Genomic DNA, 17919 nt, shown 5'->3' with positions numbered 1-17919 from the left:
TGTAAGTAATAAATACATCACATATATATAAAAACCATTCCAGTAGTTAAGAGAGAGGAATACAAACTGGTCTTTTATTCTACACAAATCCTTTTATTGTTATAATGACAAAATAAAAAGATAGAAAAGAAACACTTTATATGTTGCTTTAGTATCCAAATGAAGGACCTTACACTCAGAAGTGCTTGTCTTAGTTACCATATTAGTGGCTTCAGATATAATCACTTTTAATAGAAGTCATCAAGTGACAAATTCTCAACAGACCCAAAGGTTTCATCTGTTCCGGTTCTTGATAAATTGGTCATTGATCCACCCAAAAAATCAAATGGAGAGTCATTTGAGAAGGTAGTATCATATATGAATGACATGTTTGTATCATTCACTAAAGGATAAGTTATGTTGAAGCTACCAGGTTTGATAACCTCATAATCATTAAGGAAGATATCATTTGTTGTATCACTTGTTTCTTCCATAAATTCATAAGCCTTTTTGGCCTGAATAACCTGCAGACATATAACAAAAAGGGGGTCAAAAAGAGATTAATATAATTTCAGAATTAGAAAAAGAAATTGTCGTACAAAATTATTTAGGGTCGGTTTGTGAGTTGTGTTGTAGAGGAAAGTAAGAAAAATGTAAAGCTTGAAAGCTATAAAGACTCGAATGTTCCATATTCTTTTCATCTATTCCAAAACTCAACTTGCAAACAGAATCTATAGGACACATACATAGTTATTGTTTTGACTATCTTGGTAAATCATAATTGAATCTCCAAAGTGCAAGCCATGTGTGTTAACAAAGTCTCCTGGAAATAATTAGCATTAGAAATACTATATAAGCAAAATTTTACTCTCTCCAAGAATTGTAGCAGAAGTTTCAGGAAGTTAAGGATATACCAGTATTTTCAAGTACATACATCCGACTATTGTTATTAGGCCAGTACCTGCATTGTCCAAATAGGAATAATAAAAACCTATAAATTTGAATTGTTAGTAATATTTTAAATTGCATTTTGCAACTACAAATACTATCACAATATTACGATTTTAAGAATCTTCGTATATTATTTATGCATTTTCTTGCAATTCCACAACTGCGACCGCGACCACAAATTAAAACACAGGTTGTTATTAAATTTATCAATTAATAAAAAATAACCTTGTATTCAACCCATACAAATTATTTTCATAGTAAAAGAAGCTTATTATTCATTCAAATTGCTTTTAATTTTAATTTTATTTTGTGACCATCAAAATAAATCACCCATAGTATGTAGCATATACCTGTACTTGAAATTCCATACATGAATACCATCTAGATCATCCATGCTGATAAGAATTCCTTCCTTAGATTCAAGGGCTGGAAGGAAAGCCTCTGCTGCTTTCTGAAAGTTGTATTTACTTGTCCAATTATTTCATTAATAGGTTTTGATTCAGCATTTTACATATAAGTTTATGTCTTTAATATTGCAAAAATGTATTGACAAAGAACAAACCTTTGGCAATACCATTCTCCTAAGGGAACTAACATCACTGTTCTTTAGCTCCTTTTGGAAAAGGAATTTCAACGTTCCATGACCGGTTTCCTAAAGCAAAATAGAGTATTATACAGTAATTTACGTGTAAAAAATACCATACATGTAATAACAAATAATAGACTAAAGTATTCATGCAAATGCCATTAAAAGGTAGAGCATACTATAATAATGTAAGACAACTTAATGCATCATTATTAGATTAAACATATACTTTCTCTATCAACGAGGCGTTGTTCTAGTGGTATAAAGCCTCACTGAGTTTTCCAATGTCGTACTAGACCAAATGTCAAATGTTCGATTTCTGTGAGCGACACTTGTTAGAAGATACACACCAAAAGAAAGTTCATTACCCACAAAGTAAAGAATACTCTTGTACCAAAAAAATAAATACTCTCTTTAGCCTATTTGTAAACAAATTTAACCAATTTCCCAAATATTAAGGAAATCAATTAAAAATAATTAATTGTTTCGATTTAATAACAAACATACAAATAATTACCCTCAATGTTAAGCTTGTGAAATATGAGAAATTGTTTCAATTATAAGTGATGAAAAATTATAAAGATAGTTGAATTTGATTATATTTGAAACTAGAGGGAGTATTGTGAAACTGAGACATGAATGCCACCATGTCCAGCATAAGGAAAACAACTTAAAACTAACAATGGCAAAGAGGGCTGAGTGCCCAAAGCATTGTCCAGCATGCCTTATATGCCTGTCCTTAAGTACACAATTCCCAAATTTGAAGCCGTCAATTACCACTAATCAAGTGTCTTTCTATTTCTTTAAGCAAAAGCATTAAGGTTTAGGCAGCAAAAAGAAGGAACTTCAGGTTCCAAGGAGGAAACATTAATTAACATTAATTTTTGTTGTGTATACTACTGTTTGGGGTGATACTACTGACATTCCAAATAATTTAAATTTTATTTTATAGAATTAGAATTTAATATATGTAAGAGCCTCCACAATGGTGCAATCCATTTTTCGTTCATAAATGAGTCTCATTGATTTTTTATAATTGTTTATAATTTTCAACAACTCAAACCAAATTCACCTCTAATGATGCAACTCTATTTCGTTCTTATCTGGACCTCACATATATACTTACATTTAGATTTCTCTCTCTTATATTATTTTGTTTTCCATTTTTTAAGAATGTTGCTTATTTAGTTTATCGTTGCTTAATAAGAACAAGAACAACTCCTCTTCAATGATGAACTTGAAAGAAGAACGTACTTATTTCGCTAAGAATAGCTTTATGTTACCATTGTGGGTGTTCTAAGTGGGCAAAAATTAGAATTTAATTTTAGTTGTATTTTTATGCAATCAATCCATCATTCATAATATAAATTATTATTTACTATTAAACAAAAGTTGTATATAAACATAAATGATGTAATGACATGAAAAAATTTAAACAAATCGTGCGTAAATATTAAATAAATAATGTGAAAAGTTATTTAGAAGTTGAGTCAATATAGTGTGATAGGTTAACTATAAGGTGAGCCAATATTCTTACCATATTATTTTGTTGAAAAAGAAGACACAAGGCCATTTATCTTGTGTTTGTGTATATTATTTGGTCTCACAATCAGACACAAGGTTGCTACCTCCAACATTCACACATGCTAAAAAAACAGAACAAGCCTACCTCACTTTCTTTAACACTTCCTAAGGTATGCAATTGAGCAAAAAATAATATGAAAATAATATATTATCCTCCAAATTCTTCACCACAAGAAAATAACATATATTATAAAATGATATTTTATTTATTAATAATCGGTTTATAAGTGACACATGTCACTTTATTTCTTATGGATAAGAGGATATATCATTATTCTCAAAATAATAACATGTTTTTCACTTTCATTTTTTTTTGTTTCTTCAATTGTTTTTAGAAGAGGATGATATTCTTCTCAATTGTGATTAATATTTTCTATTTCCTTAAAAAAATCACTCTACACGTATTAATCTTCCCACATCTTTCCACAACTTGGAGATCAAAAATTAATTATCTATTCAATAAATCTCAATGATAAAGGATATAACGAAAGAAAAGAAAAGATAATGGAGCATCTATGGAAAAGCTTTCCATTTTGCATCAGAAAAATATCGTAAAATTGATTTGAATAAGTTTGAGAACCACAAGACTAATAAAAACACTAAACACTAACGCATCTATAGAAAACACAAGGTACTGTTTCCAAATCCAACTAGGACAGATAAAGGAAACTTAAATAGATGCATATACTTTTTATGTTATTGTTAAAATTTATTTCCTAGAAGCCTCTCCTTAATGAATATAGTACTACATACATTACATGGTATTGTTCATATATTGCGAAATATATTATTTATCATTCATTTATAATATTTATATTGCGAAATAAACAGTGATGATCTAACGATAGATGATGCTTTATATCATTTTTTCAATGAGAACTAGAAAAAGGACAAAAAATAGCAAAACATTATGAAAAATCAAGCAACGTAATATATCTTAGATCTTCATTTTAAAGGCATCAATAAATAAAAAATTAAAATAATTAATTAGAAGAATAAAAGAAGAAAACTCACACGAGCGGGAGATGGAGGTATTGACACGTGCGAGGTTGTAGGAGGAAGAAGAAATGGTGGTGGTGGTGGAGTGACCGGTGGTGTTTGCTTTGAAGAAAAAGGGTTAAGCTGATGCATAAATGTGGCGTTGGTTGAGGATCTTCTTTGTCTAGCCATTCTTTTTTTCTTGTTCACATTTCCAAAGTGAACAAAACCGAGTTGGTGGTGGTTGAGGTGGCAGTGATTCTGATAGTAATAATCGTGGATCTGATCTGATCCACGATTATTACTTGTGATATTATTGTCCCCTGAAACATTGACAAGACTATGCTCAGCCCCAACACCTGCCCTTAAATCACAGGCCTCGGTTTTCTGAAGCTGCTTCTTCTCTCCCTGTACTTGATTCATCATCATTAGCTTAGGGTTTTTTTTTTCCTATTTTTCTTACACAGACACAGTCTTTTTGGTTTTCTGTGAATGATTATAGCTACTTCTCTCTCTCTTTTTTCTCAGTGGGTGTGTGCAGATATAGATAGAAATGGGTATATTGAAACGACGCTCGGCAATCACGAAATGGTTGTGGGGTTTGGTGCTAAAGAAATCAATGGTGGACTCTTTTTAACTCTCTCTTTTTCCCTAAACTTCACTTCTTTCTCTCTCTTTAGATTTTTGCTATTTTTAGCAAGGTTTTTGTGTGTAATTACAGAGACTGGTTTTTATGACATTTGTTCATCTTACATTCATGCCTCTCTCACACCATCATCTTCCACTTTTCTTTTTTACTTTTACCATAATATAAAGTTATAAACTCTCTCTCTGCCAGATTTTTATGTGTTAATGGGTTATGGGTAATGGGTTAGTCACTCTATATAGTTCAGTTTAGTTTGCAATGGATACCAAATGTGAAAACATGATTCACGGTTTCTTTTAACTTTTGGTCCTTGGTTGCTTATGATAATGTAGACATAGAAAGAGAGAGTGTATGTAACTCAAACATTGAGTTAAATTCAATGTGGCTGCGTGTGAATGAATGAATGAATAGGGTAGTGGAACAAACTAGGGTTAAGGGGCATAGGGGTTAGTGATATTGGTGATGATAGTGGTTAGAGAATGGCCAAGAAAGAAGTGACGAATGGATGGTGAAAGAGGATGAAACATGGAGTTTGAGATGAAGATACAGGTGTTGCAAAAGTTCTGAAATTACAACAAAAATCAATGGCGTTTTTTGGCTTTGTAAATTGGACTCTCTCTTCTTTCTTTCATCTTAATATAAAAATATATGAAATACACAAAACATGCACTCTTTTTCTTCTCTCTCTTAACTTTAGGAGGAGAAGTGGAAAGAGGAAGATGGGAAGATGCTTTGTATTTGAATCAAAGTTGAAAACAAAAACTGAGGTGCATGGGAGAGAGAATAATAAAATAAAATAAAATGTTAATATATTCCTTTATAAGAATCTTAAATGAATTATTTTTCAATAGACAATTATACTCTACTTTCAATTATATTCTTATTTATTTATTTTTTACACTCAGTTTTTCAGTTTATTTTTTGATGTGTGTTAAATGTGTTTATTCTAGTTTATATAAAAAATTCACATTATTTAATATTTTTTTAAAATATATGCATAATCTTAAATGTTAAAGAAATAGGTAACATTTGAATAATTTCTTGTTGGAACATGGTACGGTAACAGCATTTCTGATGTAGAATTACATTTATTTAACTTCTGTCCTCCATCTTAAAACATACTTCATTTCGTCTCATTTATAAGGTAAAAAGTATCAACAATTTTTGTTTCAAATATAAACAAATTTAAATATTTTATATGTCACTTCTAATTAAAAAAATTTCTCATATACAAATAGTCATTATAATTACTTATAATTTTTTATTAAATTAAAAACAATTAATTGACTTTTAATTAATTTGTCAGTATATGTCAAAGTGGTTAAATTTGATTGTAAGATTGAGGATAACTCATAAATAAAAGAGTTATTATACTTTTGGTTTTGGAGCTTGGTTCCAATGTTATGGTGGAGTGTGTTGCATGCTTCACTAACACATTGAGGAATAGCCAAAATGATGATTTGAATCTTAGAAGATTTCATTTAATTTGATGGAAGGGATTTAAGTAACGTGATTGTTTTAGTGAGGGGTATGAAGCAGAGTATAATAATTGTTGTTTGTTTTAAAACAAAGTTGCTTCTTCTTTCTAAAGTCATATGTGTGGATTCCCAAACTCGGCTTGAACTACACTTGGACACCATGCACAGGTGGGTTTAAGATAGCAATTGATCACACTATCAGCTTCAAATATATGCCTTTGCTAATACCTTTGCATTGTGTTATCAAAATAGGATATGATAAGGGAGTCATAAGGTGGTCTGATGGTAAAGAGGATGGTCGTAAGGAATGGAGTGAACAGGAGGTTGTGGGTTCGAGTCTCACCATCAATATAAAATGGGAGTTATAAGGTGGTTAGATGGTATGAGGTTGAGGATGTAGTCTCACCCACAACAACTAATATACTAACCATTGCCAATTAAAAAGAAAAATAGGATATAACATATTGTGAATTATTTACTGATTGTGTAATTTTTTTTTTGCATTATAGGATTAGACGTTGTTTAAGAATTAATCTAATTTTTAATTAATTTAAGATATTTTTAGATAAAATTGAATTGATCATAAAAATAATTTTTTTTTTGAAAAATATTATAAGGTTACGGTTCTACCCTCATTTAATATTTTTTATTAGTTGATAATTTGATTTATAAAAACAGAGATAGTCAAAAAATTTAATATGGACAAACGAGCTAAAAATATAGTAAATTGTACATGAAAATGTACAGTATCCTATAAAAATGATCATAAATTTCTTTTAAAATATGTCATATAGTAAGAACTAGAGGAAATATAAAACAAGAAAATTAATCTTGAAAATCAATTTTAACACTAAGTATATGAAAATATTGCTTTTCAAGATAAACTCTTCATTTCTCTTACTTAAATAATCTTGACGTACACATTAACAATTTCCTTGATAGCATAGCTTAAGCTTAATCACATCTTCTATTCTATAAAATATATTGCTTTATGTGTTATTTACCTATGATTGGTTACAAAGCATTTGATTATTATATTTTTAATTAAAATATATTTTTTAAATAATCATATAAAGTGGTACATTGACATACTTTTTTTGAGACAACAGATATGATCACGCTTTACTGAGGCAGGTGGAGACAACCGCCCCTCAATTTTTTTCCAATTTTTCTATTTATTTTTTACTTTTTTCAAATATTTTTTTACTTATTCTACAAATTGTGTGGTGTTTTTAAAAATTACAGATAATAGATAAAAAAAATTATATATGTAGATATTGATATTGCTTATAATAATTTTACTTCATTTGACGGTCATAATAATTTTATTTCATTTGATGTTCATAATAATTTTACACTTGTGAAATATATTATAGGATCATAGATTGCATTTGTCAAACTTTGCAGCAAAAGTCATAAGATTCCATGGATTTTATATATCGATAATATATATATTTTTGTACAAAGATTCTACCCTATGAATTTCATTATAAGTAACACAAGTTTTACTTGAGATGTCAATTTCAACGTTTTATTGTTGATGTTGTTAGTTATTCAAATTTGAAAAAAATCTCAATCATCTCCAAAATTAAGTGAAACTTTGACTATACGAGAAAAATGAATATATATTAACTATTGTGGTTTAGCTACTACACGAATATCATTTTCAATAATGAAGAATAATCAAACATGATGATTTTTTGGACATGTGTATTAGGTAACCTCCAAAAATGCTCTGCTAGGGCTTTGAGCGGCTCCACCATTCTTGGAATAGCTCCAATCTTCTAGGAAGCCTTTCTTCTGTTACACTCATAAGTTCAACAACACCTCTTATTCCTTAGAGCTTCTTGGGAGACTTGGATAAGGACCCTCAAGCTGAGAAAGCAACAACACCCGTCCCTCCAGCCACCACAAGCAAGAAGTCTTTTGCACAAGCTTTGAAATCCTCTTGTGACATAACTATCTCTCAACTACCTCAACCCTATATCAAAGGGGATGCTATTGTAATCAAAATCCCCCAAGAAGAATACCAAGCATGTTTACTAAGATGCAAAAGTCATCTTCGTGGCAGAATTATTTTGTCTAAGGGAGACACACCACTTAAGTTTGCTGAGCTAAAGATCACACTACATCAATGTGGAGCATGATTAGAAAATGGTCAATGATTTCCCTTAGGAAAGGATTTTATGAGTTCTCTTTCTCTTCTCTAGAAGACATGAGAAGTATCTGCTCGGTTGGCTCTTGGAACCTCAAACCTGGTTTTCTTAGACTCTTCCTTTCGTCTCCAGATTTTAACCCAAACTTGCAGAAGCAATCTCACACTCAGTGCTGGATCAAGATCCATAACCTTCCTCAGGAGTATTCGAGCCCTCACATTATTTTCTCCATAGCAGAAGGTATAGGAACTCCAATTTCCATGGATGAAGCCACACATACCAGATCCTTTGGTCACTTTGCTAAAGTTATGGTGGAACTTAACATTAAAGTTGAGCTTCCTGATCAGATCCTTGTGGAGAGGGAAGGATTTGCTTTCTTTGTCTCCATGGAATATGAAAACCTTCCTGACTTCTGCCAAAGGTGTCATGTTATTGGCCATGCAATGCATCAATGTAGAAAACCAAGCAATAAAGCTGAGGTTGAAATCATCCCTAAATATGTCCAGAAAAAATAAAACTGGTGGACAAACCTGTAAAGGAAAAGAAGATTAATGATTTGGTTATCAATCTGGATATTGATAAAGGGGATGAGCATAATGTGCAGAATATGGAAAAGTTAACCATCTCACAAGAGCCAGGGGGAACTTGGAAACTCACTTGGAGGAGGAACTATTGGCCACAAGAGTGGAAAATTCCATTCATGAGGAGGTTGAGGATGACTCTTCCAATGAGAACATAATTGTGCAAGAAATAGCAGACCTGAACCAAGTTGCAGCCAGTGACATCCACATTGTTGGTAGATTATGGGCTGATGATGAAGCCACTGAAGAAGTTGAGGAGGACTTCACCATAGTCCTTAGTAAATCTCAAAAGAGGAAGTTGAGAAAGAAAGAACAATCTTAAAAGGTGTATCATACCCGAAATGGTGGTTATCTATACAATCCCAAATGAAAATTTTGTTTTGGAATTGTAGAGGTATGGGTAACTTGAAAACTAAGTTAACCCTCAAAAAATTGTGTCTGTCTCATTATCCAGATTTAGTCTTCTTAGCTGAACCAATGATTATCCCAAACGTGATTAAAACCAAATTCTGGCCTAATCTTAATCTCAAGCTATTTGTTGTTAATAATAGGGAAAATCATATTCCTTCTCTTTGGGGCCTTTGTAGCCCTGGTTTGGATCCCTCTATATTAGCAATCTCAAATCAACACATCTATATTTCCTTGTCTATGGAAAATAAGAATCTAAATGTTTGTGCGGTTTATGCTCACACAAATCATGTTAATAGAAGATCTCTGTGGCTGGATATTCAAGTTGATTTATTGGCTAAACAAGAGCCATGGTGTTGCATTGGTGATTTTAATGCCACTTTGGGTGCTGATGAGTGTAGAAGTGCAACTCTTCCTTCTAGAGCTTCCACAAATGAGTTTCTTTCCTTCATTAACAATTCAAATCTACTTAATATCTCAACTTCGGGAGCTCAATTTACCTAGACTAATAAAAGAAGAGGGAATACTTCAATTGAAAAGAAGCTTGATAGATCTTTATGTAATGAGGATTGGTTGAACCTTTGCTACCAAGTTTCCTGTTGCACTTTGCCTAGGATAGCCTCTGATCATCACCCCTTGTTGTTCAGCTCTGCTTCTACAACCATTCCTAGAATATACTCTTTTAAATTTCAAAAAATGTGGCTGCAAAACTCATACGGCAAACGACTAATCAAAGATAATTGACACACTAATGTTATAGGTTGTCCTATGTTCATTCTGAGCCAAAAGCTTAAAAGGTTTAAGTAGGAGCTTAAGCATTGGAATTACAATGTCTTTGAAAATATTCATCAAATGGTTCAGATGGCTAAAGCAAATATGGAAACAATTCAAAGTAGTATTAATGAATTTGGTGCTGATGAGACTTTGCTGGATCAGGAGGCCCTTGCTCAAAATGAGTTACTAAAAGCCCTTATTGTGGAAGAGGTTTTTTGGAAGGATAAGGCTAGGATCAACTGACATATTAGTGGAGATAGAAATACTGCCTATTTTCACAAGGTTACTTCAATCAGACAAAAATCAAAGAATTTGTCTATGTTAAGGGTTGGTGACTCCATTCTCTTTGAGAAAAATGATATAGCTGATCATGTTCAGCAATTCTACACCAACCTCTTTGATTCCCCCAACTTAACATCTACAAATGCTCTAATTCAATCAGTCATCCCTGAGTTAGTCTCTAATGTTGATAATCTTTTTCTAACTAAGCTGCCTTCAAGTGAGGAGATTAAGCAAGCAGTTTTTTCTATGAGTGGTGACAGCTCCCCTGGTCCTGATGGATTTGGAGGCTGTTTTTACCAACAATGCTGGGATATAGTGCATCTTGATCTGCGTAACTCAATCAAGCAGTTCTTTTCTCAAGGTTGGTTGCTTTCCAACATTAATGCTAATTCTGTGGTTTTGTTTCCAAAAATCAAAGGAGCTGATAAAATTGAAGACTTTAGACCTATTGCTATGGCCAACTTTCAATTCAAGATAATAACCAAGGTGTTAGCTAACAGGTTGGCTAGTATTGCCCCTAAAATCATCTCAACTCATTAAAGAGGTTTCATCCAATATAGGAAAATCGTAGATTGTATTTGTCTTGCTTCAGAGGCAATCAATCTTCTTGACTATAAGACTTTTGGGGGGAATTTTGCAATCAAGCTAGATATAAAGAAAGCCTTTGATACTATAGACTAGAATTTTCTGATTGATACTCTTATGGCTTTTGGCTTCAACAATCAATTCTACAATTGGATCAAAGTGATTCTACATTATGCTAGGCTCTCCATAAATGTCAATGGCTCCAATGTTGGCTTTTTCAAGTGTAGCAGAGGTGTTAGGCAGGGTGACCCCCTGTCCCTCTTCTTTTTTGCATTGTTGAAGATGTCCTTAGCAGAGGAATCACAATGCTTGTCATGGAAAACAAAATAAGCACTATTACTAGGCCTTGTAATCTCAAAACCCCTAGCCATGTTCTTTATACAAATGATATTCTTATTTTTTGTAAAGGTGTTAAGAAGGAGTTGCTCTGCCTTAAGAATTTAATTTTGGATTACTCTCAAGCATCTTGCCAGAAAATTAACTTAAGCAAGTGCAAATTTTATACTGTTAAGGCTTCTCCTCGCAAGAATGCTGCTATAGCCTCCTACTTGGGTTTTTTAGCTGGTTGTTTGCCTTTTAACTACCTTGGTGTTCCTCTCTTTATAGGTAAACCAAGAAGATTCCACCTTCAACCTATTGCGTAAAGAATTCTAAACAAATTGTCCACTTGGAAGGGTTCTTGTCTCTCCATTATGGACAGGGTGGAGTTAGTGAAGTCCATCATTCAGAGCATGCTTGTGTATAGTTTCCATAACTACAAATGGCCTTCCCAACTTCTGACTCTAATTGACAAAGGCATAATGAATTTTGTTTGGTCTGGAGACATAGACAGGAAAAAGCTGGTAACTGTGGCTTGGGCTAAAGTCTGTGTTCCTACTAAAGCTAGGGGGCTTGGTATTCAATCAGTCAAGCTCATGAACAAGGCCTCCTTGACAAAGTTTGCTTGGGATATGAGAACTTCAAATCATGAGTGGGCTGAATTCTACAGAAACAGTTTTGGTTGCAATTCTATTCCTTCATCTAGGTACTTCAAATCATCAATATGGCTTGGAATTAGAGATAATAGGGAGCTATGCAACATGAACTCCATCTGGGTTGTGGGTAATGGTCTGAGTATAAACTTCTGGAAGGATAATTGGCTTGGTCAGCCCATAGTTGATCAACTGAATATCCCTCAGGATCTGCATAAGGATCTTCATGCTACTGTCGCAGATGTCACCAATGGCTCTAAATGGACTATACCTACCCTTCTGGCTAACTTCTGTCCAGAGATCAGTAATCAAATTGCTAGAGCTAACAGAGCAGGCTCTATGGATAGATTGATGTGGAAACATGCTGATAATGGAACTCTAACTCTAAAGGATGCTCATAAAGCTCTGGCTCAACATCCTGCCCCATTGAATTGGTGCAACTTAATTTGGTCCATGGCCATCCCCCCAAAGTCTTTCATTAATTGGAGACTAATGCACAAAAAGGTGCCAATATATGACAATCTAATGAAAAGAGGTTGTGCAATGGCCTCTATCTGCAACTTGTGCTATGCTAGATGGGAGGATGCTAATCACCTTTTCCTCAGCTGTCCTTTTGCAATTTCTCTTTGGCATTGGATCAGAAGCACCTTCCTAATTAATATCAACTCTTATTCAATTCCTCATATGCTTTTGAGTTGTTCCATCAATAGCAGCTCCCAAGTCAAGGTGGTTCTGACTGCTTGTGTAATTCATACTCTTAGTACAATTTGGTTTTGCAGAATCCAAGCTAGATTCGAGGGTGTCAAAGTTCCTATATCTTCAGCCATAGCAAAAATTAAAAGAGAAACCACCTTGTCTGGAAACTCTTCTTCTGCCTCTACAACTCCTTCCTTGAATTATCTCATAATCCTTAAGAACTTCTCAATCAATATAAATCTTAGCAAAACTCCTAGGATTTATTGAAGTTATCTGGTCTCCTCCTCCTCTTGGTTGGATTAAGGTAAGCACTGATGGGGCTGCTCATGGTTCTCCTGGTCATTCGGGTGGTGGAGGAATTTTCAGGGATAAAAATGGTTTGTTTTTTGTTGGTTTTGCCAATTACTTAGGCATCCAAAATGCTCTCTATGCTGAATTTCACTCAACTATCAAGGCTATTAACTTAGCATTCAAGAAAGGGTGGTTTAGTCTTTGGCTTGAATGTGACTTCATGCTGCTTCTTGACATTTTTAGTGTCAAATCAACTTGGAAGCTACTAAATGAGTGGTACAATTGCAAAAATAAGCTTAACTCAATGGACTTCAAAATCTCACATATTTATCGGGAGGGTAATTCTTGTGCTGATAAGTTAGCTTCTTTTGGTATAGATTCTAAAACTGATACTATTTAGAATTCAATTCCTACATTCCTTCTTAATGATTATAATAGGAATCGGTTGGGTATGCCCAACTACAGATTTAGAAATATCTAAATTTGTCTTCTTGTTTGTGACTTTCTATTAATACATCCAAGTGTTTTTACACCTTTGCTTAAAAAAAACATGATGATTTATATTGAAAAATAAATAACTAAATTTTTTACCCTTAATTCATTCATCGATGAGTTGAAGTCTATAACAAAGAGAAACACTTTAAATTAATATACATTTTTCTCTAATATCTTTAATTTTTAATTATTTTTATTTATAATTAATATGTTATTTTAAAACTTTAAAACAATTATTAATATTTTTGTATATTTGTGTTACTCAATTAATTTTAAATGGAAATTATAATTAAATTTTGTTGTTCCTCTTAAGCTTTACATCAAGATATGTAACTGTTTTTAGAGAATAATTGAAAATCAGAAAATTATAATTTATTTTTTATTACAAAAAAATGTTTTTATACAACTAATAATATATATCTCACACACACACATATATATATATATATATATATATATATATAGAAAAACATATTGAGATTTGAGAACATATTGTATTACCGGTTTTGAAACATTGCATAATTAAGGACTTTAAAAGATAGAAATATTGGAAAGTAAATATTTTATCTAACTTTATTAAATATACTATTTCCTAATATAAATATTTATTTTATTAATTATTACTTTAAAGTAACGTTTAATAAAACCATATTTACTTTATTTACATATGACATATTCATTTAAATTTACATAATAATATATACTAAAATGTCATTGCACAAAAGAAATATAGCTATCTTATCATTAAGTATTGTATTGAAACTAAAACTCTCCTGCTATTTGATTGATATATTGATATTTCAAGATGAAACCAATGAATGATGAAAAACTAATTATATAAGGAAATTAGAAACAAACTTACTAAAAAGAAAAACAGAAAAACGGAATTAACGACTTATAACTAACTAACCTACTAAAAGAGGAAAGAAAAATAAAATAACAAAAACAACTAAATTCCATTTGGAATTGGTTCTGGATCCTCCTAATTCTTTGAGCTAGGAGTGTGGGCTTTGTTCTTCCCTTGAGGAGCATACTTCAACAGCCCCCTACAAGATGGTATGTGGAAATTAAGCATGTCAAGCTTGCTGATTAACGAGTGAAATGAAGCTGGGGGCAGAGGCTTCGTGAAGATGTCATCCAGCTGCTGAGATGAGGATATGGGAAGAAAGTGCGTCGTTTTGTTCTGCATTCTTTCCCTTACAATGTGACAATCAATTTCGATATGTTTTGTGCATTCGTGAAAAAATGGATTTGCGGCAATGTACGAGGCTGATATGTTATCACAAAATAGAGGTACATGAGAAGAGTTAGAAAATTTTAAATCATCAAGCAAGGAAATCAGCCACTGAGCTTCACAAGAAGCCATGGCTAATGCTCTATATTTTGCTTCGACAGATGATTCAGATACGGTATTTTGTTTCTTGCTTTTCCAAGAAACAAGGGATGTTCCCAAAAAGAAACACCAACCAATCACAGATTTTTTCGTGTCCAAACAGGCACCCCAATCCGAATCAGGATAGCCTTTGAGGCTAGTATTGTTGCTGCTATTGAAAAGAACACCCAAACTAGGATTAGTTTTGAGGTATCGAAGGATCCTATAGGTTGCTTGTTTGTGTTGGTCAGTAGGTGTAGAGATGAACTGACTTAGGTGGCCAACATCATAACATAAATCAGGCCTGGTGTTAGTGAGATAAAGTAATTTTCCAATTAATTTTCTATAAGAAGTGGCATCTGGTAGAGTGGAACCAGAAGAACTATATAGTTTGTTATTATAATCCATAGGGGTGGAACAAGGTTTGCAACCAAGTATTCCAGTTTCACTTAAAAGATCAAGAACATATTTTCTTTGATATAGGGTTATGCCATGAGCAGGTTTAACTATTTCAATGCCTAAGAAAAAATTTAGGAATCCTAAATCTTTGATACTAAATTTGCCATGAAGAAGTTTCTCGGTATTTTGAATTTCACATAAGTCATTCCCTATAAGAAGTAGATCATCCATATAAACCAAAATGCTAGTGAAACCAGAGGTTTGATGTTTAGCAAATAGGGAATGGTCAGCATTGGATTTCTGATATCTTGAGGAAATGACAACTTTGGTTAGTTTCTCATGCCACTGCCTACTAGATTATTTAAGGTCATACAAGGATTTTTGTAACTTGCAAACAGAGGAAGAGTTGCTAATATGCAATCTAGGGGGGATTTTGATGTAAACTAGCTCTTTAAGATCACCATGGAGGAAGGAAGTATTAACATCTAATTGATGCATATGCCAATTGTAGGTGGCTTCCAAGGAAAGTAAAACTCTAATAGTGGTCATCTTAATAACAGGGCTAAAGGTGTCTAGGTTGTCAACTCTTTCTATTTGGCTAAAACCTTTAACAACTAGTCTTGCCTTGTGTCTCTCTATGGTTCCATCAACTTTGTGTTTGGTTTTAAAAACCGATTTACAACTTATTGCCCTTTTGTTAGGAGGGAGGTCAATAATAATCCAAGTATCATTTTTTTGTAGGGCATGTAATTCAGTTTGAATAGCATCATTCCAACACTGGTGTAATATAGCATCCTTGTAGTGAGTAGGGGTGAAAGCAGTGGAAATGGCAAGAGAATAGTGTTTGTGTGCAGGAGATAAGAAGTTGTAGGTGAGGCGATTGGAGATAGGGTATCTAATGGAGGGGGAATTATGAGGGATTGAACTAGAGCAAAGAGTGTAGTGATAATCTTGGAGATATTTAGGTGGGTTGTGTGTCCTGAGTGAATGCCTTAGAGGTTGATCTGTTGATGGGTCATGAGTCATGGTTTCTATTGTAGGAGTAGTTGGATTTTGGATAATAGGGCTCTCACATATGGGATTATTGTTGCTAGATGTATCTTGATCAGGAAGGTCAATAGTATTGTTGGAGGCAGGCACAATAGGATTATCATCAGTATAGTAAGTGAAAGGATCAAGAGCAAGAAGATTGATTTGTGAAGGAATGTTATGATGTTGATATGTGGGGCTAGACTTAGATAAAGGAAATATGTGTTCACAAAATTCTACATTTCTTGATATGAAGACCTCATTGGTATGACAATCTAAAAGAATATATCCTTTTGTGTGAGTGTGTATTCCTAAGAACGCACCTTCTAGACCAAGGATCTAACTTTTGTCTATGAGATGTGAGGATAGTAGTATAATAGAGAGTACCAAAAACTCTAATGTGGGAAATGTCAGGCAAGGTTTGATTCATAATCTCATAAGGTGATTTGTTTGCTAAGTATTTGGTAGGCTTCCTATTAATTAGGTGAGTGGCATATGATATGACATAATTCTAGAAGCAAAGGGGAATATTAGATTGGAAAATAATGCTTCTTCCAACAGTGAGTAAGTGTTAGTGTTTCCTCTGAACAATGTCATTTTGTTGAGGGGTTTCAACACAAGATGTTTGATGGTATATCCATTGACTAGCATAGAATTAGTTGAGAAGAAATTCATTCTCATTATCACTTCTGATGGACTTAACTATTGTATTAAATTAAGGGTTGACGAGGGTGACAAAGGACCTAATAAGTTGGCTTGTCTCACCTTTGGATTTCATGAAGAAGACCCAAGTGAATCTAGACTTGTCAAAAAAAATGGTAAGGAAGTATGTGTGCCCAAAGGTAGATGGTATGGACAAGGGACCCCAAATGTCCATTTGAACTAATTCAAAAAAAAATTTAGATTTTGAAAAACCGTTGGGATAGGGAAACCTTCTCTGTTTTGCCAAATAACATGTTTCACAAGGAATATCAATTCTATTACATTGTATACTAGGAAAAACAAATTGCATATGTATCATTTTAGAATGAGAGAAGTGACCTAGCTTATTATGCCAAAGGTTATTATCATTGTAACTAGAATAGGAATTTGTTACTCTAATCTTGAAATTGTGTTTGCTTGGTTGGATCATTGCATATAGCCCTACTTTGAATCTAGCTGCATCATCTTCAAGGATGGGAGATCCTGTATGCAACAATCAACATATGAGAAAGTTAGTTTGCAGGGTACGGAATTAGTAAGTTTTGAAATAGATATGAGATTGAAATTAAAGCTAGGAATATATAACACATCAGTTAGATAAAGAATGGGTGAAAACACCACTGTTCCTGACTAAAAGGCAGTAGGCTATTTCTATTTGGGAACTTAATAGGTATAGGCCTTATTCTGGTGAATGTTTAGAACTGAGATAATGAGAAACACACATGGTTTGTGTCTCCTGAGTCAAGAATCCAACAATCATTTCTCCCAATAATAGGTTCAATACAGTTAGTACCTTGTGCAACTGGGTTCTTTTCATATGGATCCTTGTATACAGTCACAATTTGATTTGCACTGTGAGTTTGATGTTTCACAAAATTCTCTAAGAAAGACATGAATGCTTTGTGTTGTGTTGGTGTGATGGTCAAGTTGGAATCTCCTTATTGTTCTTGGTTAGAAGAGTCCAAATTCTTCTCAT

The 17919-nt window shown here is 33.1% G+C and overlaps 2 protein-coding genes across 2 annotated transcripts; both read right to left on the bottom strand.

Annotated features, from left to right (window-relative positions):
- LOC109343517 (B3 domain-containing transcription factor FUS3-like) lies at positions 1-5024 on the bottom strand. Its single transcript, XM_019581854.1, has 6 exons — positions 4115-5024; positions 1493-1582; positions 1281-1381; positions 894-940; positions 726-802; positions 1-503 (listed from the first exon to the last, which is right to left on the bottom strand). Exons 1-6 carry the CDS (start codon positions 4505-4507, stop codon positions 228-230), a joined length of 984 nt encoding a protein of 327 aa, XP_019437399.1. The 5' UTR covers positions 4508-5024; the 3' UTR covers positions 1-227.
- Positions 14424-15443, bottom strand: LOC109342375 (uncharacterized mitochondrial protein AtMg00810-like). Its single transcript, XM_019580370.1, has one exon. The coding sequence runs from the start codon at positions 15441-15443 to the stop codon at positions 14424-14426; it is 1020 nt and encodes a 339-aa protein (XP_019435915.1).

Source organism: Lupinus angustifolius, chromosome LG03 (genome assembly GCF_001865875.1).
Source record: "Lupinus angustifolius cultivar Tanjil chromosome LG03, LupAngTanjil_v1.0, whole genome shotgun sequence".
Classification (NCBI taxonomy): domain Eukaryota; kingdom Viridiplantae; phylum Streptophyta; class Magnoliopsida; order Fabales; family Fabaceae; genus Lupinus; species Lupinus angustifolius.
The sequence above is the reverse complement of the archived record's forward strand: the minus strand, read 5'-3'. Positions and strand labels throughout refer to the sequence as shown.